Source organism: Topomyia yanbarensis, chromosome 1, assembly GCF_030247195.1.
Source record: "Topomyia yanbarensis strain Yona2022 chromosome 1, ASM3024719v1, whole genome shotgun sequence".
Lineage (NCBI taxonomy): Eukaryota > Metazoa > Arthropoda > Insecta > Diptera > Culicidae > Topomyia > Topomyia yanbarensis.
In genome coordinates, this window is record NC_080670.1 from 200,169,364 (window position 1) to 200,192,790 (window position 23,427).

Genomic DNA, 23,427 nt, shown 5'->3' on the forward strand with positions numbered 1-23,427 from the left:
TTGAATTTTTCATTTAAAGGTGATGATTTTAAATTAAAAATCACGATTTTCCTACGATTAGCCATATGAAATTCTGCACTCTTTACCTCACTTTCACAGGAAAAAGTAATAACTTATTATCTATTTGTAGTTCAATATGTCATCTAGGTACAAATTGCTTGCCGAATGAGATTTTCTTGCAGTTACTTTGTTTGATCATTTTTTGATATTGGCATTTTTTCCTTACTTCCATCGAAAAAAATTCGAACTTTCGCCTCATTTTAGGTTCAGTCAGCTTTCCTAACATGTCGATTTCACAGAATTCCGTTTGACCTTTCCACAAAACTTGTTCTGTCGGACAATCAGAATACCAATCGATCAAATGCTCAAACCTTACCCCACATCCGAAGCTGACCGGCTGGCACCACCGGCATAGTTATCGATTCCATCTTAATTAATTTATGACACCCCCACTCAGGCGGAAAGCATCAAACTGAACATCGTAGATCACCAGCGCCCCCGGTGGACCGCAGTCTGTCACCGCCTTTCCCCGGGGGCCGCCCCCAGGGGAGCCAAAACCACATCTCGACCACTTGTGGCTGTCAGTTGTGTGGTGATAGCCTACTACTACTACTACCACCACCACCATCACCACCTTCCGACCGACATCTCGTATCGAGCGTCACATGCCCGCACAGGTTTGTGGTTTTGTAGCTCAAGGTTTTGCTCGTATGGCGTCGTCCTACGCTGTGCCATATTAACACTGCGCTACATCGGATCGGAAGCTGGTGCTGTTCAGTTTAATCATTTCATCCTAGTAGGCGGTAATGGTGTTGATTAAAGCAGACCTATCCCGGCCTTTGCGGCTTTTCGCAAGTTTTCGAACGGGAGTGACAGAAATGATTCGATGGTGATAGTAGAGTTGCTTTTTACACTTTTAAGTAGCATGTTACATGTCTGTAAAATAGTTTTTCGCATTCTCTTATACATAATATGAGCATTTTAAAAACTCTACTACAGATTGAAGTCTAGGAAAAAAATAAAGTAATGAAAATAGTAGAACTAGATGTGATAAAATAGAGATTAAGTAAAAACAGACATTGGATTTAAAAAATGAAAAATTTAGTAGAATAGGAGTATAAGAAAGACAGAAATAAGTAAAAACAAAAACGAGAATGAAAAAAAATAATAAAATGAAAGAAATTGAGGAGGCAAAGAGAAAATTATTTGAAAAACACATAAATGAAAAAAATAAAAACAGCGAAAAGACTTGTTAATGTCAATACGCGTAAGGTCTTCAAATGGAGTTAAAATGTTGAAATAATATAAACTGAAACAATTAAGATAATATAAATACTAGAAAAAAATATCGAAATACCACAAAATGTAATCAGTAGCAGAATAGAATTGTGAAGAAATAGTAGCGTACGCACACGCCTAGAAAATCAGCGGTTCAACTTTTATTTGAAAAGTATGAATACTGTAGATTATATAAAAAATAACACAAATAATAAATTAAATTCATTGACGTCATTCAAGTAAGAAAATGAGGAAGTGTCAAATGATGTGTCAAATCAAGAAACCGCGAAAGGAAATATTTTAAAAAACATGTTTTTTTCAACAGCTGCGTCTGGTTTTATACTTTCAAATGACTTCTTCGGTGTCTTCGTCGTCGTCGTCAGAGTGTGGAATTGAAGTTGTACATTGCGACTTACATTGCTGTGCGACGATCACGTTTGCGCTTCGGAGCATTTTTTTTTATTCCTTTTTCTTCTCTTTCTCGATTGTCGTAATGTTTCGACCGGAACTTTGAATTGTTTAGAGGCTGATAGAATTCTGGCGCTATTTATAACAGATGCATTTGTGTTCTTTATGTCATCTTTAATTCGTTCTGGCGTTTTTCGCAAGAAATTAGTGCCTTTGAATTTTCTCGTTTCCAAATTTACATTTCACATATGTAATTTTATATTTTCTTGCTTTGCCTGTTTTAAATGGGAAAAACATGAACTATATGAGAAGCCAGTGATACAATATAAATTGGCATTTAAAATCTTTGCTAAAAAGGAACAAAAGTTATGAAAAATGAAAGCAAGGGAAAAATTATTGAACGAGATAAAGGATAAAAAATAATGAATTTAAAAAAATATAGCAAAAATTTAATAAAATATGTTTCAAATAAAAAAAATTAAAAAAGTATGAATATATCGAATAAAACAAAAAAAAAATAAAAAGCGTAAGAATGGAGTTAAATTGATGAAACATAATATAGATAGAAAAAATAGAACAATGTAAATAATAGAAAAAATTAAATCGGATGGGACTGTTGTACAGAAGTTCTGATTTTGCGCCGATGAGGACCTTGCTGAAAGGAAACGCAAATTGATGCTGTTTAAATTGACCGCTAATTGATGCTGTTTACAGTGCCTTTGATAAAGTGCCACATTTGCCTACTTCTAACGAATGGGATGTCCTGAATGGCCGACACGATGAATATTGTCATATCGCAACGTTTGTAAAGCAAGCCTCAGGGAAGCAATCTACGTCCGCAATTCTTTACTTTATTCGTAAATGCTTTGTGGTTTTTTAGTATCTTAAAGTGCTTTATCCTAAAAGCAAAACTTTTTTTATTGTGATGCATTCCTCCTAAAAGGGTCATACACAAATGACGTAGTTTTTTTTTGGCGACTTCTCCGTCATAGCATTTTGTCACAGAAATGTTAACCTCCCCCTCAGAAACAACGTATCTTTTTCCAAGAATTTCATCAGGTCGATAACAAAATGTCAAATATTTTGTGAATGCCGGGCACAAGTCGAGCAAGTTACGTTCCCACTTCGTCTCGTCAGTATCGTGGCAGACCGACTTGGCCGGCAGACACTAAATCAATAAAAAAAATTGCAGTTACTACTTGTGTTCACAGTTGAATCACTAGTCAAAAGTGATGTCCCGAAAGTGCAAAAGTTCTGTTTTCCGATAAGCCACATGGTTTCGGCTAGCATGGTAATGCGTTGTACTGCACTGTATTTTTCCCAAAGGGTTAAGATTGGCTTTAGGGTCCATTTGGCGATCAGGACACGGTCTACCTCGATACTGATGAGACGAAGTCGAAACGCAAATTCTTCGACTATTTTTATTTTCGTCTTTTTGCTCAGTGTATAAAGTTAAGCTATATTTCTCCTTAGTGGAGAACAATTTAGGTAAAAATGATTTTTTCTCCATTAGGGAGAAAATTGTTTAAAACCATCTTTGCGCGTGAAGATATTTGTGTTTCGACTTCGTCTCATCAGTATCTGACACTAACTTAGTGACAAAACTAAGCTAGCGCCAGATTGGGCGTACATCTAAAAAAACGGAGACACAATTTATGTTCCTGATCAAAACCCCTAGCCGAGCGTGATATCCCGCTTAAAATGAGCTCATTTTCTTGCGGGACATCACGCTTCACTAGGGGTTTTCTGAGTTAGCGTCAATCCGGTGGTAACTTAGTCCTGTCGCTAAGTTAGTGTCGGATTCTGATGAGACGAAGTCGAAACGCAAATATTACAACTAATTTAGCATGAAGGAATTTCAAAGAAGTTTTTCCTTCTAATAATAGCGAATGAATAAAAAAAAATTCAAATTTGTTGGACTTATAAATGAGTCAAGCATTTATAAGTCAAACGATTATCTTTCTTTTTCTATCCAAAAGATTCTGAAGAATAAAGGAATATAAAGGTTAACGTTCCACATGAAAAGCAAATAAAATTCAACTAATTATTTTCACACTTACTACCTCTAACTTATGATAATGTGTAGTGTTTAAATTTCAGAACCCGGTCATAAAACGTAACTAACTCTAGCTCCCAGATCGTAACAGTAAAAACCTAAACAGAACGTTCACTAATTACCTGGTAGAAATTTCCTTACCTCCTCCTCCTCCTCTTCCTTAAGAAAGCTATGCATATATTAAACACAGCAGTCGCAGCAGGACTCTTTCTTCCTATTTCCGTCTCCATTTCGTTCGGTTCGTGAAAGTTCTTAATTGTTGTTAAGGTTGTTGGGTCGGGTGGCGGCACCTTCAAGCCGAAAGCCGAAATGATGTCGCGTGTGTTTTAACCCGGATAGATTGCACGTGCCGGTGCCAACCTTACTGTTTTTACCGTACAGTAGCAGCGGCAGCTTTAATGGCATTCACGAAAGTTGCACCGAAAGTAGTCCGGATCAGTGAAACCGGTGGAAAGTAATTAAAATTTATGATACAGTTTTCTGACAGGAGTAAATTCGGGGTTTACTTGTAGTTTTGAAATTTTTAAATTATGTGCAGTGGAAACGGGGCCCCCAGAAAGCGGTGGAAAACTGGAGCTGGAAGTTTTTAATTGGGTTCTGGATTTCTCTCTGGGGGAAGAATGCTCCTGTATGCATGCAATTCTACAGCGAACAGGTCAAAGTTTTGTTTCAATTCTTGATGAACTATTAGAAAACAAACTACTGGCACAATGCTTCTCAAGCCAGTAGAAACCTAGGAGACTAAACGATAATAAATTGAAATGAATTTATTGCGTTTTGGATTCTCATCAGTAACTGGCACCGACTTAGTGCCAGTTACGTGATACTTAGCACTAAAATTGGACGCTTAATCTGAAAAGTAATATGTCTTCCTTGAACACCCAAACAACTGGATGTTCTGGTCTCGGTTTCTCCTGATTCTTTGGAAGCTGCAGGGTTCGTACCTCCAAACGACAAAAAAACTGTGGATTCGAGATACCTAATACAAAATTCCAACTTCAAGGCAGTATCAGTAGGACTGTTCTGTCGCAAAAGCAACCTTCCCTGGGTCACACCAGAGAAGGCTCAATTAGAATAGCAAATTGAGCACCCCGCCCCCCCCCCCCCCCCCCCTTTACCAGCACACTTCGCCACTATACGCGATAAGTAACAAATTCATGTGCAAAACAATGCCGAGGTAGACCCGGTCGTGTAAACACTCCCACGGTCGGTCGTAAACTGTTGTGCCCCGCTCTCCCCCCAGTATTCGCTATCATTATTATTGGTGGCGGTACTGAATAAATAAGACATTTGGATCATTTCCACCTACTTACACCAAAAGTTTAAGACTGAGGTGTCAAGGGAAGGCAAGAACAGTCTCGAGAAGAAGGAAGGTACACATCCGGCAAGGGTTCGCTGAACTTGCTCGTTTGGGCTCGGTCCTAGGATGGAGGGGGTTGGATCCATTTTTATTATGTATGAAGTCCGTTGGAGTTTTGCAAGAAATTCAATTCATGTTTTCCGGGAAATATTGTCGAATCACAGAGTCCGTCGACCTTTATGATGAACTTCTAGTCCGTCTGCTTTGGAACTGGAAAACTTGATCTGTTTTCAAATTTGAGGCAAATATGGTAATTCTTCCGGAATGAAATGTAGAAGCGGATGTGACTGTGTCGTGTTACCGTAGGTAGTTCACAAAAAGCGGCTATTGGTATCTTCCCGAGTCCCATATGGCGAAGAAAATAGCCACCGCCACCGAATCGATGATCGAAGCATTGCGGCTCGGAACGAAAAATTTGCATTTGCAATAAAGGGATGTTTCCGAATCGACAACAAATAAATGTAACTAGGTCAATCTAGATTTGAGTGGCTTTTTCCAGTTCGGTTAGTTTTCAGATTGGATTCTTTATCCGGGACTTCCGTTTAGACCTGGATTTGAATGTTTACTCGCGGCTTTGGGTGTCCAGAGAAGCGAGCGAGAAAACAACGTGCGCCAACTTAGGTAAAATATTGTCCTGATGGGCTTTACGCAAACTCGAACCAGACTTACAGTGCGCGAGGTGAAACGGTGTCCCACATTCAACTACATCACACAAGGAATGTGGTACTGATGACGTTCAATAGGCTATTTGAGACAGAACACGAATACGACAATATTAAAACCAAGACCTCCGTTTATATGGACAATGATGTTACTGAAATTCGACTACATGATTTGGAATCCGTTACGAGTGACACCTGGAGAAACTTTTTTCCTGGCTGTTTGTGCTAGAATGCAGCTGAATCAACCTATTCATGGGATTGACGACCAGGTGAAAGAAGTCAATATTTGACGATGTTCCCAAACCCTAGACAGCGACTACCTATTAAGCAGTATGTTGCGTCATTGGCACGGGCTTCACCGTCATTGGCACCTTCGCATTAATGCAGATTCCGCCGAACCGGTTATTCGCGATGTTACAAAACAGAAAAAGGAAGCGAGTTCGTCCGCTAGCCGGGACCACCTAAGGGATGACAGCAATCCTCCTTGAGAAAAGCACCTAGTGGTTTTTGTGCTTAAGAACTCGCCTCTCAGTGACGCAATCTCAAATGGTCTGCTCTATCGCGATTAATTCTGACTATACCACATTGTAGTACCACGTTACTGAGAGGTGTACAATCAGCGGAATTCGTACCCTCGAGTCTGGTATTTGGTACTTCGATGGGTAACATTGGACCATACCATGGACCCGAATCTTTGGTAGTTATCGCTTTTTAATAGGCCGATTCATGCGTTGATACCATTTCAAACGTGCCCATCGTAATGGAAGCAATTTTTGGGATATTATAAAGGCTAACCTCCATCACGAACCACGTAATGGTGCTTTTACGGGTGATTCATTTCCTTGGGCTGCCCCTTAGCAGTTTCTCCAAGATTCACGAATTTTTTGATACGCAAATTCCCAGAATTCCGGTCTCCGAGATACTCAGAAATCCAAGGTAACCTCCGTTTCTGCACAATGCTAATGCTATGTATACTTTTGGGATAGGATTGACAACTAGATGACGGAAATCGATATTTGACGCCATTTAAAAGTCCAAAATTGCGTCATTCTGGTTGAGCAACATTTTTTGTAACTCGGTTGCTTTCAGTCTCTTCTCAACCACCGAAGACATCGGTCTCTCGATAATCAGTGTTCGTTCTGCTACTACCCCAACGAAGTACAAAGCGAACAACAAAACAGTTTGCTTTTTTTGAGACGAACCACTGCGACCAGTATTCAGATCTATTGTCGTACAAAACAGTTACTTTTATCATGTGTGCGTTGTCTACCGAACAAAGGGAATCGTTTGGTCTACCTTCTACTTCTGCCAACTCAGTGCTAGAAAGGAGCTAATTGAACGACAACTGGTATATCCTAGCGTACACTGCAGCGCAGCTTCGATCCCACGCCGCGGCCGTTAACTTCAATTTTTTTTTCAAAGGTCCGAGTCTTTTCTGAAGCCAAAAAAGGAGCTAGATTTACGGTAGTCGCCTATCATCATGTTTTCTAGTTAGTATTGTTATCGTTCAACCGTCAGCCTAAACCGAAAATTTCATTTTTTCCAACTACTTAAAACACATGGCTGAAAGTGACAGCGTGGACTTAAGAATCACGGGTGTATGGAACATGACAATAGAGAAGTAAGGTTACAATGCCCTATCACCGCGATCCACCAGTGAACTAATTATAAAATTCATTCATTTGCCATTCGGAGAAATGGAATCCGTTACACCTAATACCCGAAGAAAGTTCTTCCTGGGTATTCCTAATGGTGTTCTTGTGGTGAAGATGAGAGTCGAAAGTCCCATTCACTCCAACTTCACTATACAATACAAACGTAGCAGAGCTAACATTTAACAAACAACTCTAAACATCCACGAAGAGCAGAGTACTGTAACCAGACGACATACCCTGGAAGACCTTGCGCGAAGATGTTTGCATCACAGCCGATTGCCCACTCATCTACGGCAAACCTATCGGAGACACTGTCTTCAACACCATCCACCTGAACCATAAACGGTTGCCAATTTTTTTTTTTTGGTAGCTGTTCAGGCCATAATAACAACTGCGCAACATGCAACATCCAGTACCCCAAAGTCAACAGCCAGCACGTTCAGAGAGGAAATTACTACCAATCATGTAGATTTATCGAATATGAAGGTTTCAGCGTATTATTTTTCTGGTTCCAGCAGGTTTTAAACTAGATTAGAGCCCAGTGTTGCAAAGAAATGCAGAGTTCACAACTCACAGTTAAGAGTTAAGTACAGTGTCGAGAGTCTAATGTTTAGAGTACACGGTACATGTACATGTACAGATGTACATGTACGTCCAAGGAATCAAAAGTGCGACATGAAGGCGAAGCGGCGCTCCATTGTAACACCGGGAACCTTCGGTACCTGGCGGAAGGGACTCAGTGTTCCACCTATTTTGTGTCTGGTCGAGTAGTGGCAACGTGATCGAATTTGGCGGCTGCCAAATTAAACTCTGCTATTACAGCCTATCGACCGACTGCGTTTACAACAATCATTCCGTTCATTGACAGACGGCACCCATCACTCACGGATGAATACCGGGTCCAATTTTTACACAATTTCACTGTTCCAAGATATGTTACATTTGATGGGTTTATTTTGCTAAGGAGTATGCACTATTGTATAAAAGTCGTACACAGAGAGGTATATTTGAAATTTGAATTCAAAACGACTTTTTTAGTGTTTCGGATCTTCCTCTTCAGTAACTAACACCAACTTAATGTTAGTTCGATAAGCGCAAACCAGGACCAAATTGGCACTAGGCACTAGTACTAAGCGTTTGGGTCTCATCGCAGAAGACGGTTTCGGTTCAATATTCCTCATCAGCAAACATGAACCTCAGCGCTTACAACCGAGACATCACTCAGCCAGTTGTTAAGTTTAGCATTCACGTAAAATGTTTAACTTTTTGGATTTTAGTGTCTAACCAGCGCCAATTTGGCGCCGGCGGTATCTACCTAAAATTAAGTTGCTGTTAATTACTGACGAGCAGAATTGAATTTCTCCTTTGTTTCTTTGATTTCCCTTTATTCTTTGATCCTTTTTCCTTTTTTGTATTCCTTTTTTTCTCTTTTTCCCGTTATAAAATTCTTTCATATTTTTCCCGATTTCTTTTTTTCTCTGTTTCCTTTTTTCCTTCTACTTTTTCTCTATTTTTTAATTTTATTTTCTTTTTCTTTACTATCTTCCTTTATCCACTTGTGTTTTATTTCTATTCCTCTTTACCTTTTTCTCTTATACATTCAATATTTTTTCACTTCTTTATCAACTTTTTTACCTATTTTCTTTTTTATTTTCTCTTGTTTATACTTTTTCATTTTTTCTTCAATTTTTCTTGTTTTTACTTGCTTGCTTTCATTTCCCGATATCCCCATTCTTATTATATTTTGCTTTTTCTTCTTTCATTAATGTGTTTTGCCTTGTTTTTCACTTCTCTTTTTCCTTTCCGTCCTCATTTTCTCTTGTTTTCCTTGTTCTTTTCCTTTTCATTTTTCCCTCTTCCATTTTTTCAGTTTTTTCGTTCCTTTTTCTATTTTTGTCCTTTTCTTAGCTTTGACTATTTTTTTATTTTGTTTGTTTTTCTTTCCCGATTTTCTTTTTACTTTTCGTAGATTCGCTTTTTTGCTAATCTTCTTATCCTTTTTCCTACTACCTCTTTTATTTCTCCTTTTTCCCTATTATCTTTTCTCGATTGTTCTTTTCTTCCGAATTTAATGATTCTTCTGATTTCCTTTTTTTCCTATTTCCTTGATCTTATCTGTCTTTCTTTTAACTCTTTTTTATTATTTTTTTACGTTTTTTGCCTTTTCTCTGTTATTCTTTTTTAACTTGTTATCATTTGTGTTCTATACCTATTCTACTTTCCACCTTTCCCTTTTTCAATTCGCTTTTTTATTTTTTCATTTACACTATCCTTTTGTTTACTTTATTCTTAACCTTTTTCCTCATTACCTATTTCACTTTTTAGTTTTTAATGCCCTTTTCCCCTTCTTTATTCCTCTTCCGTTCTTTTTTCCTATTTTTTTGATTATTTTATCTTTCCATTTGTTCCTTTTCAGGAAGTTTTTACATTTTTATTTTATTTTTATTTTCTTTCCTGTGTCTATTTTCTATTACTTTTGTTTCTTCTTTCCTTTTCGTTTTTTATTGTTTTTTCTCTTTTCCATGTTTTTTGTTTCGTTGTTCCTTTCATTGTTTTTTTCCTTTTCCATACATCCCATTCTCCTTTTCTTTTTTTCCTTTATTATTTTGACTGCTTCTATAGAGGCTTTTAAAAATTATTTTACCTTTTACCTAAACCTTCTTTTCGTTTTCCTTTTCCTTGCTATTTTTTCCTATATCCTTGTTTTTCTTATTCCTTTGTCTGTGTCGTTTCCTTTCTACCTGATGGCTCCAACAGAGGCTGGGCTGGAAATTTCTTTGATTGGCTGTCTACCAGAATTTTCCCCCAAGGAGCGGGCATAGCGTAGTTGGTAAATCTATTGCCTGGTACGCAGCTCACCTGCGTTCGATTCCCAACCACGCGCATGGTGTTAGATTTTTCAATACCGAAAAAAGATGTGAATTACTCAAAGGTTAAAATATCCACAAAAAATGCCCCCGAATCTCATTTGTTTTTAACAACAATTTTATAGCACCTCGTAAAAGTAAAAACAAAACATACAAATGGCAACACTGCCCATACCTTCCGACAGTCTGAGCGTGCCGCCGCAAATTAAAATCTTCTTTTGGTTCCATTCAATCAATGTCTATACGGCCGAGCGCTCGCACAAGGCAACAGACATACGTAAAATAACTTATGATAGGTCAGTACCATGAATCAACAGCGGAAACACTCGATTGGACATTCGATTGCTCAGCAGCAAAACGGTGTGACGACGGTTTCGATAACCGGGACACCGGGTGCAGGAAGCGAAGCAACTTTATCAATTAAGCATGCCATCATCACCATCACTATCATCATCGGTCGTCGTCGTAGTCGTAGTCGTCGTCGGAAAGCATATAATCAATTGGCGCGAGCGCGGGCCGCCGTCTGGTAACCTTGATCAGCAACCGGCTGGAACCATGGTGGTTTATTTTCTTCTACCTTCACCATGACGGAATGCGGGGCAAAATAGCGGTTAAATTGGCTGCGCGGAAAGTGGAAAACGACTGACTGCCGGTAGCCTGATTGATTACGTTCACCTAAAATGAGGTCAGTTACTGCCAAGTTCAAGTTACCGATTCTGGCGAAGTGCAATTTGAAAATAAAACTTCGTGGGAACGAATTCTGCTACGTTCCCTATCTCCCCGTCAAGATCAAATTTATGAAGCACCAAAAAGCAGATCAAATCAGAAAAAAAATCTTTTAACTCACCGCTTCAATCTCCTTCTCGAACCTCACCGGCCGCAGCTTGCACAGCAACGCTCCCACGTAGATCGCGTTGATGATGAGGAACAGGCTGGCCCACACGACCGCATCCATGGTGCACTCCACCTGCCAGCCCCAGATGATCATCAGCACACATCCGGCGATCACCAGACAGCGCAGCCACAGCATCCCGAAGGGAACGTTCGGGGCCAGAAAGGCCAACAGAAACAACCCATTCCCGATCTGATAGTACAAATGGTGCGATCGTCGCAGCGAAAAGCACTCCATCAGTGTCCACTCGTTCCCGCTGAAAAACGTGGTCCAAGCGAAAAGGCTGGAGGATCCGCTTCCACCGCCACCGCCTGCCCCTGGGACAACGGAATAACGGAAAGTATCGTTACGATCGGGAACCAGTGGGGATCGACGGGGATCATCGCTAGGGCTACTACTACCACTACTACTGGAAGAAGAAGAAGAATCACTAGAGGATGATGACTGTGAGGGGGACTGATTGTGGTTGTGGTGGTGATGATTATGATAGTTGCTACCACCTCCTCCTCCTCCTCCCGCAACGCCACCTGCTCCCCCGCTCCACACATCCTTCTGGACGATGTACTGCGAGGAGGGAGCGATCGGGGAATCCTCGATGATCAACCCATTGGGACTGCCGATCCCCGAGGGAATCGCCGCCGACTGTTCCTTGGTTCCGTCCGGCAGAGGATGCTGCAGTGGCTGCTGCAGCTGTTGCTGCGTTTGAGGTGGAATCACACTTAGCGGACTGGTTGTGCCAACCAAGCCCAACGTCAGGACCCATCCCAGCAGGAACATTAGGCGCTGTGGTCGATCCAGTAGTTTAAATGCTGTCAGCAGCTGCGATTTGGTTCGTATCTAGTAGTGAGTTGCTGCTGGTGGAGGTGGTGATGCTGCAGCAGAAGGCACCAACAGCAGTCGTTGCGATCGCTTCTTGCGCTTACGCTTCCGTTTGGAGTGCATTCACGCGGAAGTCACACCGATCCGGGGCGGCATGCGGGCGTGATCATTACCGGGGATGGTGGTGCGAAATCGCAAATGGGTTTTGGCGCTAGGAAATCACCTGTAGGCTTGAGGGACACTTTATCGAAAATATCGATTCTTTTTTCAGATCACTGTCACTGTATGCACTTCACTCAACTTTCAGTTGGAATTTTTGGTTGGGATTATAGCGAAGTAACCTGTGAATAAAAACAAGACAAAGAAATTGTTTAGTAAAATATCGGTTTCAGTGAATTGGTTATTGAGATATCTTTGTTTCGAGAGATAGTTGTGCTACTGAAGCTGTAGAGCTGCCGAGAGGCTCGTCAGAATCACTCACTACAATTGCAGACGAGACGGGAAATGTCACCCACTAAAACACTGCTTATGGTCAATTCCAGCGGGTCGTGATTCTGAATGTGATATTAATTGTACGGTTCAGATATGTGCGGGTGGAGGAACTTCGAGATCGCGTGTATCATCGCGAGGGACTCGAGCGTTTGTGCGTAAGCGTGTTCGATCGCGTGGACGTTTGTATGTCGCTTACGCTAGTGTATATGTAACTTCGCGTGCATAAGTTTGATTTTATAACCGCATGGCCATTCGCATATTCGCTTGTGTTCTTAAATCATCGAGCGGACCATCAATTTGATGCTTAATTTTTAGTGTGCGGTTCAGATAATTCTCTCGTATCACACGAGTTTCCGGTCATGTCGCCATGGAACGGGTAGTCAAATTCACCTGAAGGTATGAGTCTAGGCTGCTAGGATCGAGGGTAGAATCTTCCGGACGTAACCTATTCATGATCGCGCGAGCGCTGGGTTAATGATTGAGACCCCGTTTTTATATTTATGAGTGCTACAACGTTCTCTTAATTACCGGGGTGTTTTAATGTTAGCGAGTACGCTGGCGTAAGTATGTGTGAATGATTGCAATTGCATGTTCGCGTTTGTGACCAGGTTCGTGTTATCGCGAAGGCCACGAGCGTTTGTACGTTTGGAATGGAAAAGGTTGTGAGTGTTTATGAGATAATATGCAATTCAATGTGTTAGTGAGTGTTAGTATGAATCTAATATGAAATATAGTTACAAAAGGAAAAATAACATGCCGAAGAAAGAAAAATAGACGCAAAGAAATTAGAAGCGTCTAAATTGATCGATATTATTTTTGGTACACATGAGTAGTGGAAAAGCAAGCTACTAAAAGAAGAACAAAAACAGATTAATGAAGTAGAAGAAAAGAACACATGTAACATGTAATCAAACTACTTTAACCCGTCTAAATGCCAGCAAATGTTTATTTACAATTAACGACAATTGCATTCTGTTAGATTTTTTTTATGCTATGCTAACCGTGAATGGATGATTCACGTAGGTCGGGAAATTAATCGTACCATAATTTATTTGATTCGATCTTCCCGTATGAATCGAATTCAATGCACGGATTGACCACCGGAAAAAGTGACTAACGAATCCGAAGAAGGATTACACTTGATGAACTCGGATACGATGCGAGATACCGAGAGGACACATACAAATTATTTGGGATTCTCGGTTTTGAGTGCGGTATTAACATTGGATTCCCAGGTAGAACTCCGTTATAATTTGGGGGACACGGGACTTCAGAAGGAACAGGGTGATTCTTAAGAACGACATATCAAAATCAAAGTAATCAGAATGGCCAGCTGGAACGAACCGGATGCGGCCGAAACCAGATACTGTTGCAGATGTCTACAAGAAGTGCTGGAAACGCACGGCATCGCCGGAAGCCTCTTTGCTACGCTCGAAAGTATGATGGTTGCTCCCGGATACGATCAAACCGATGCTAGAGCAGGACTACCAAGAGGATTTTGAACAGTTGGTAGTGTAACTTTAGAAATTGTCAACTGAGGGCGTGATTATCGATCGTGATTGTCGGCGCGTGGTAGACCGACGCGACGATGCCTTCCACCATCTGCGATCCCTGTTATTTCTTGAACTGTAGAAATCGCTTGTAAATTTATATTAGCTCTTCCTGGCATCGATACGGACGGCGACGCCGGTGGTTGAATGATAAGCGTGACCATCGCTCATTCCAGTTGGTCTGGGTTCAATCCCAGCTGAGGCCGTTGGGATTTTTCCGCAGTACAAAAAATCTGTTATCACGTCTTCCTTCGGAAGGGAAGTAAAGCCGTTGGTCCCCGGTCCATGAGTAGTTGATGGATCGATATCTAGCCCAGATAGTGGAGTCACCTCTCTGGCGTCGATAAAGAAGATGTATCAAATTCTTTCCCCATTCAGCATGTCCAAAGCTTCTTCTTTATTAAACCCAATAAATTTTAAACAACTGGTTTAACCATTTTTGTTGCATTCAAATTATCTTCGTCTTCAGCTCACTGCCCATAAATTTGGGATGCTTGTCTCCGTAATAAGTTAAAAATTTTCAATTGGACACAGCTCTGACGTATTTGATAGCTTCATCTTTCTCAGAACGTGGCAGACCGACTCATGAATAACAAAATACCAGAATCGTTCCTGCAGACCCTAACCGGTTAACTGCTCTAGAAATCACGTAATTTCATCACATCTGCAAATTGCCTACCAGATCAGATTTTTTTGCCAAATTTCAATTTTTTTTGCGAGCTTTAGTCTAGTGATTCAAAAGGGTAAGGTGCATGTACAGTCAGCAATGATTCTTTCTTTGCTCAGCAGAATCGAAACACTAGCCATGCAACTGTCCTGTATCTTCAGAATGAGCTGCGAAGCAGGGTCGCCACATTCATAGATTTTTCAGCAATATCACAGATTTATTGAACAATTTTTGGTCACAGATTCTTTTTCACAGATGGGTAATTTTTTACTATTTTATTAAAATTTTCACAGATTTCTACAGATTTTTAAAAATATTTCGATATTCCATAGTTTTCCGCAAAATTTGACACACATTTTCACAAATTTTTTCCTGTTTGGGACATCACAGATAACAAAAAAATTTTTTTGGCAGAAACACATATTTCAATGTGGCACCCCTATCGCTATGGAATGTAATAACAAGACTGTCAAATTTGAAAGCTAGTTATAGGCACTACTCATGTTTTTAGAAAAATTTAATAGGATTGCTATGGTTTTGCAACGCTTTCTTATGTACTTACGGTACGATGAACACAATGGAAGGAATATTAAAATACTGTCTAGACCAGTATTTTACTCCGTTCCTATGATATGTAATGATAGTTTTAACCTTAACGGAATTATCTCTAGTGAGTCTTGAATGGAGGTCCTGGCTTTATATTTACTGAAATAGGGTTATTACGCAACAATAGCGCAAATATGTAGACAACATTGCTTAATATCTTAATGATTATGGTTAGTTGCGTGGCAATTATATAAAACAATGAAGTGCTGGGTCGGCTAGATACACATAGGTGGTTGTGGGTGATCGCGAATGGTTCGAGCGTTTGTATGTTAACGTTGCCTCGTGTAGTAAGGTGAATTTATGAAAGCTTTTACTCCAGCGTAGGGTAATAAATTCACATAAAAATAAGTATACGGAAATGCATGCGATTAGATGAAGGACTTACTTTTAATGTTTGAGCTATCTGAAGGCAAATATGCGCAAGAATTTTCTGAATCTTGTTCCGTACAATCCACGATGTATTTATTTTGTGATGATATGAGACGAAAAGGTTTTTAAAATATTTTTTAAAACTTCGAGACAAATGCAATCAATCATTCATTCACGATCTACTTTTCCACTTTGCACTGTGTACAGAAGCAAAGCTAAGAAAAAAATCTACCTATCCACTTTGTTGCTTATCCACTGCACCAGCAATATAGTATTGTTACCAACGGCTACGTAGTCAAATAAGCATGCCATAGATTTAGTCTATTTAGATTTACTCGTAGTAGACCTACTGTCCACAAGGTACAACATTGAAAATTGAAAATGGAGCTGAATCACAACGCTACACACAGCTGCACCACGTCCGTAATTGTACACTGATAACGTTGAGAAGTTTAGCCAAGGGCAGATCAGGCCTAGAAACTTGACTACAAAATATTGCCATTCAGGATTGTTGGTGGAAGTCAGCCTTAGCTAAGCTTTCGTCATCTACGATACAATAGGAGTTTGTTAGGAGTTGGGCAAAGTTTACGGACACGACACACTTTTTTTCTGTTTTTTGGTGTTGGTTGGGGTAGGTTACGAACTTTTAGTTCAGTACGTTTCATGGTGTTCTGGACCAAAATGGGTTGTCACCTTGGATTTTCTGGCTGCTTTTCAAACGTGATGTCCCGCAAGAAAAGGATCAATCCGAAGCTAGCTTAGTTCTGTCACTAAGTTAGTGTCGGATTCTGATGAGATGAAAAGTTTTGTGCTCTTCACACGCAAAGATGGTTTTAAACAAATTTCTCCTTTGTAGAGAATAAGTATAGTTTTTATCTAAATTGTTATCCACCAGGTAGAAATATAGCATAGTGCATCTTACGTTGCCTTGGTAAGCCAAACCAAGTGTTTCGATTTAAATTAGTTCTCATCAGCTTAAAATGAGCTCATTTTCTTGCGGGACATCACGCTTGACTAGGGACTTGCTCAGGAACACAAATTGTGCCTCCGTTTTTTTGGAGCTAGAGTCAATCCGACGCTAGCTTAGTCCTGTCACTAAGTTAGTGTCGGATTCTGATGAGACGAAGTCGAAACACAAATTCCATAACTAATTTAATGAAAACAGTGTTTCACATAGATGTTAATTGGAACATATAGAAAAAGGTGCTTTCTTCTGCATTGAACAACTTACCTGTACCTGTCCACAGTGATTATTTAAAAAAATACTCCCACGTTATCTGAGTTTTTTCAACATATGAGCTCCCTACTGGGACAGAAAGCTGCATGAAGTGCGATCAACCGATAAGAAGTTTTGTTTATCTATTGCTCGCCCACCTCACGTTACTATATCTGTCAACAAATCTTAACTAGAAGTTTCGACACACTAACCTCCTTCTGCGACTATTGACTCTACTGCCTTCTATGGTTTGATAATAACCTTACAACAATTACTATATACATTTAGATAAGGTCGACAGCGGCGACAGGAAAATAGACGGACGCAAACTTGCAGCGCTATGGCAAACAGAGGATCAACGACATCAATTATAGCCTGGGACCTCAAAAAAAGGAGCCAGACCTTCAGGCCGCACCTAGTTGTGTTGTGCTGTATTGGATTCGGTCCGTTTTGCAATAATGCGTAGGATATTTGGAACTGACTCCAGAACGGCTCGTGATTTTTAAAACAAACTTGTGATAGAAACTTTTGTGAGCGCTTTCAAAATTCACCAATTTAGTTATAAGCTAGTATTTCTGAAACTGACCCTAGCATATGACCCAAAAAAAAAAAACTTGGAACGAAAATTTATTTGTTTGTCTCTGAAATAATTCATCTTGAGGGCAATATATTAGCAATTCATCGATTTTAAATAAAAAATCGGACCTACATGATTACCATGAATTGAAGCAAATATTTAAAAAAATAGAGATGACAATACACGAAAAAAATTTCAGTGCTCAAAAAAGGACAACTGCAAGCTGAATAATGTAAGAAAAAATATCCTGATTGGCAAGCAATTTGTAGCTGCGGAATCAAAAGATGAATTTTCATCATTTCTGAATTGTTATCAGAAGAATGTGTCGAAAAGAGTTTCTCAAGCAGTATAAAAATATCTTTCCTTCTTTCCTGTCCGTCTTCGACGGAATATATTTTAAATCAATTGACTAGGTTATGCACTGAACAAAATCTGAATTTTTTCGTGTCCTTCTCTCAAAAAACATTTATCAACCCTTTTTTTCTGTCTAGACCACCCAAACCCGTACTCGGGCGGCTCGAAAATAAGTCACCTCAGTACGGGGCCGCGGGTCAAATTTTACCCCACCAGTCGTCAGTCCGTACGGGTTTTTGGCATGGAACGTGACGCAACGAAGCTGAACAAATTGAGCGAAAACGATTAAATAAATGATAGTTTATGCGCGAGTCGAGTTTCCAGTAAACTCAGCCGATGAAAGAATTGCGGGCTCATGCCACGAACAAAGGCGACGAAGGCGACAGATATCTACAACCGGAATGGAGGCTGTTGTCAGTCAGGGTTACCAGGGTGGAGAGGTTGGTGATACGATCTTCGATCAAGGGTTGGGGAGATTGACGTCATCATCATACTGATGGATGGATGGCAGTTTTGTTTACAAATGTTACTGAATATTCGAGGTGAGCTTTAAATACTGGGGTCCGATGGACTGTTAATTCAAACTATGTCAATAATTCTGAAAGGAATTGTTGAGTGTAAAAATAATCAAATTTATCACATATAATTTAAACAAAAATTCGAAATTTCTAATGTCAAACGTTCTCAAAAAAGTTATAACAACAGTCATGAAAACTAGCACCACGTTCAGATAAAGGTAGGATCCCAGTGGAAATCTAATGGCAAACAATTGAAGTGGACCTAGCAAACTCACCGGGCAATTAACCAAACAAATGAGTTGGAAGATTGGTTTTATGAACCGCATCCAGAGTGAAAATCCACATACACACTGACACACACACACACATCACGTCACATGTGCTGTGAGCTGTGGCTGTTGCAGTTCTTATACTTTTTTCGGTGACGCTTTGTTACACCCTTCCACGAATTCCCGGGGCTGCGATAGCATCGGTAAAAGTTAGCCGAGAGATCATGTACGTCTTCATAATGGACTGGGGTGGCGATCATTTTTATTTCAATTTTAATTTTTCCTTGCTACACGGAAATGAAAAATAATCTAAAATTGAGTTATTTTGGCTCTAAATTGGAGCATCGCTCAATACGATAGATAGTTTCCATTCGACCACCTAACATCATCAATCATTGCGAGGGCAATTCGAGGAATTTGGGTTTCGGTTTCGTCTCATCAGTATCACAGCTGACCGACTTGACGGCTAGATAAATGTAAAAGTTATAAAAAAGGAACACTTGTTGTTTTCAAGAACATAAAATTGGGTAATATGCAATCCCGTAAGCAAAGAAGATCTAATTACCGAGTAACCAATGCACCATTGACAAACTATGCGAAAATCAAAGGTGAAAGGTTACTTCCCTGAGGTGCACATTTGAAACTAATAAACTTCGCTTATCGAACCACCCCAACGTGTGAGTGCCAATATCAACTCGAATCGGTATCTGCGGCTTGCTTGCTTGGGATGAGTCAGCCTAACCCTAGATCGGTGGTATTTCGCTACAGGCGGCGGCTGATAAATAACTTATATAAATAAAACACGGGAGGAAACTTTTTGGATGACTGTCAGTCAGACTGTCGGTGCCCTTTTGGACGGTGATTCTGCTATTGCCTCCTCCCCCGAAGATTAGAAACGAAACGGGATACTAAACCAGAACACTGCTGATGACGAATTGCTCGGTAACTGCCGGCTTCGGGGCTGGTGAGAAATATGAACATGGTAGTTTTGTTTACGTTTCCTCTCTCTCTCTCTCATATCGAACGGTTATTTTTCTACCACTTAAAAATTGAACCTTGGCTACTGCAATTACCGATTCATTCCAGTCCAACGCTCCTACCGATATGATTCAGACGAAACTCTTTCTCACCCAAGCCACGGTAGTACGTACATGGTGGCGTCAATCCTCCACCGAAACCCAACACTCCCCCCCAAAGCAAGATGCGCGCGAACATTAAATTTAATTAGATTTTCAATTTTCATTTTCTCCACTCTCATCGAAACAGAAACAGAGCCCGGGCCATGTGTCGGATCGGATTTTTACTTTTACTGGGCGAGACGAAAAGTGAAAACCTTGCGTATTTGTAGCCGAAAGTGACAGTTTTATTTAAAAGCGAAATAAAAACGCTTTTGGAAATCATTGGCTTTGAATCGAATTTTAGACGATACATTGTAATATGACATAACGATTTGCGGTAGCAAACAAAGCAATTGTCTAAGCTGTATCTCTTCCTAAGAAGAAAATTGGTTGAAATTATTTTGCACAGAAAATTGCTTTAGCAAGCTGGGATTATCGTTTCGATTTCATCTCATCAGTACGTGGCAACTGACTTGACTACACACATGTACGTTATGTCGTAAAAAAGAGACGCTACTGCCACATGCTGTCGCGAATCAGAACTCTCTGTACTAACGGGACATCAGCCGTTACCAGTTATTTTAAAGTGAAAACAGGTAATGTTTCTCATTAACGTCCATGTGAGTGATCAAGTCGGCTACCACATACTGATGAGATGAAATTATGTATTTTTGCTGCTGGAATTCCGACATTATTGTTTGAATTTTCTCTCTTTCGCAGCGCCCTCACATCAATATTTTAATCAACAAATTGACAATATTTCTACTTGCATGTGGCTCGCTTGAAAGTACTCCAAAAACAGGTGACGACAGCTGGTGCCAGACACTCGCAAATAGAAACGTCCAACCTCCACAAATTCGAAACGACCCAACACTAGGTTACGCCTTTCGCTCTTAATGTCTTATCAACCCTCCCGGAATCTACAAACACAGCGAACCGAAACCGAAATTTGTTCCACCGAGTCGCCTCCGGCAGCCCGAAGAAAAAAAAAAGAAGCTAATTGTAGGTGACACTTGCGCTTGGAGATTTTTCCTTTCGCTTCCCCCCATCCAGGCATGTTTTCCGGCTCGCCGCGTGTCTCAGCAAACAACAACAACAATAACAAGCGACGGCAGCCGTAGATATTGGTCCACGACACGCCAGCTACGGCTTTCCGTTGGCATTGGGCCAGCCAAGCGATTTTTCCATGTTCTTTATTGGGACGACGACGGTACCGACGGAAATGGGAAAAATATTATCAGTATGTCAACCAGCCGTTGGAGATTGGCTGTAGGGGGTGGTGCTTTTCCTTATTAATAATTTCCATTACGTGCTAAAATGTTGTGACAACTTAATCTTTTCCCCCTTGGGGACTATCGGTTTCGAGACGATGGCTGGCTTCGAAAGGGTTAAATCTCCAGCACTGAAATGGCAACCAGAACCGGAATTCAGCACTAAAAGAATAACAACAAAATTTGGAACTTTTGAGGTAGATTACCTTCCAATGAACATTTCAAAATTTCGACAGAAGAGTGTGGCGTTAAATTTTTACCGCTAATAATTCTTTTTATACAGACCGAACCCGAAGTGACCGAAAACATTAAGCTATAGCATTATATTGGTTATAAATTGGCACTAATATGGCGAAAAAAACTTTTGAGAATGCGAGAAGAGTAAAGGACACTAAACTTGAATATTAAGTTTTCAAAAAAGTATAAATAAGACTTACTTCCCTGAGATGCACATACGGCCGATACGAGTTGTGATCGGAGGTTGGTTTTGTCTTGTTTTTGGAATGGCGATGATCCTCATTTGCCTTTAGTCGTGAGAGGCCATGTTATTCTTAAGTCTACAAGTGTCTTTTCGCTGACTTAAACAGATTTTTAAGCAAGATGAATTTAATTTTGGTGGTATCCAACGAAGAGAGAACAAATCGAAATGGTGGGTTAAGCGAAAGCAATTATGCGAAAAAAATCCTCCCAGACGCAGGATTCGAACCCGCAACCCTTTGGGACTCCGGCTCAGTGGTCACAGAAAGAACACATGACACGGATAGCATAATGGTTTCTGCATTGGGCCGGAGTCCCAAGGGTTGCAGGTTCGAATCCTGCCTCTGGGGGCTTTTTTTATTTAATTGGTATCGCCCCATTTCGATCTGCTTTCTTTGTTGGATACCACCGAAAAGTCTTAAATAAGATATTGACACGTCAAAAACCAAAAAAGTTTATAAACAAGAATTATGTTTCCGGGTGTCCTCTGACGAGAGATACTGAAAAATTCGTTGAAGCAAATTGGTACTAATACGGCCACCATTGCTAAAAAGTCCACCTTCTCAATGCCCTAGATAGACCAATATGCTGGAACCGAAGCCAAACTAAGCCGGTAAGATTGTCCATATAATACATGATTCCCGTAAGTAGTTCCCTGGCTTCTCCGTATAAAAAGAGTCTCAATGGAGCTGAGGTTGTCCGAACCGATGAATGTGTCGTCTACCAGTAAAAAGTTAATGATCCAAAGGATATGCAGAAAAGCAACTCGTTCTGCGACGTAAATTGAAGCAGGTTCGCAGAGTGTAAATGTGGCGGTAAAATTTTTGGTTGAAGCTGCCGAAGTCAGTGGATCCGCCTCGATTTGATCCGAAAGGGTAGAACATTTAGCGTTGATATTTTTATCGTAAAAGATATTTGGGATCACTTGAGGGCGCATGTGATCTGGGATTCCATAATGGTGGCCTTCATAGATGGACGTTAACAATCCGGATACAGAACAGCACCTCAATCGGCCGATACGAGCTGTGATCGGAGGTTGGCTTTTCTTGTTTTGGAATGACGATGATCCTCACTTGCCGTGAGGAGCAATGCTATTCTCAAATCTACAAGTGTTTTTTCGCTGACCCAGGCAGATTTTTAAGTAGAATGAATTTGATTTTGTCTGGCCCAGAGGCGTTGTTGTTGGGTGATTAGAGAGCAAGTGAGAACAACATCATAGACAACGGTGTATCGTTTGCGGAATCGTTAAGAAGCGCGTCGTGGTAAATTTTCTTTACCGCTTTGAGCAACAAAATACATTCTTTTCAGCTAGAGTAACGTTCAATTTGAAAAATGGCTGACAAATTAGGTTGCGTAGTGAAACGCGGCGGAAAAGCCGAGAAAGGTGTTTATCAAAATAAGTGCAATTTGGGTGTAATTGGGAGCGGGCCTAATAAATCTGGGGAGAAAGAACTCGACCTTCAAAGAAGACGGATAAGTATTTTGAGAGTAGCAAGATTCGGCTAGAAGATTTGGTAAAACGTGTGGAAGTTAGGTGACGATTCCAATTGACGAGCGTCGAAGAGAAAACCGTCCATCTGGCGAGCTCTGTGCCACTCGTCAACCACCACCTAGTGGAAAACCACTACCGGATCGAGGTTCCTTCGGCCATCCCGGGAAAACTTCAGCTGAACACCAGAAGCGGCGTGTCGCACACCATTCGTGGGATGTTCGAAAGCATCTTACTGCAAGGCTCATAATCATCTCCTCACCAATGTCGATCACAATCCCGTACGGTTTTGCACACCAAGACGATCATAATTCGCCGTGTTCTCAGAATCGCACGAATGCCGCACCCCAAAACCTACTCTAACCACGTCACGGTTCAACTTATCACCTGACCCCGTCGTCGCTCCGTGGTTACCATCCCAAGATCCCACCATCGTCGTTGTGATCACTGCCGCCGC

At 40.6% G+C, this 23,427-nt stretch overlaps 1 protein-coding gene across 7 annotated transcripts in view; it reads right to left on the minus strand.

Moving 5' to 3' along the window:
• The window catches only part of LOC131687593 (uncharacterized), a 152,914-nt gene that overhangs the window by 123,838 nt on the left and 5,649 nt on the right, over nt 1-23,427 (minus strand). For 6 of the 7 annotated variants that reach the window (XR_009305209.1, XR_009305207.1, XR_009305208.1 and 3 more), the window contains one exon: nt 11,134-12,338. Coding sequence is in view for 2 of the 7 variants with exons in the window: in XM_058971695.1 (XP_058827678.1) it covers nt 11,134-11,955 (822 nt within the window). In the remaining 5 variants the exon portion in view is untranslated. The remainder of the gene's footprint in view (nt 1-11,133; nt 12,339-23,427) is intronic. The other variant, XR_009305211.1, reaches the window with a different exon arrangement.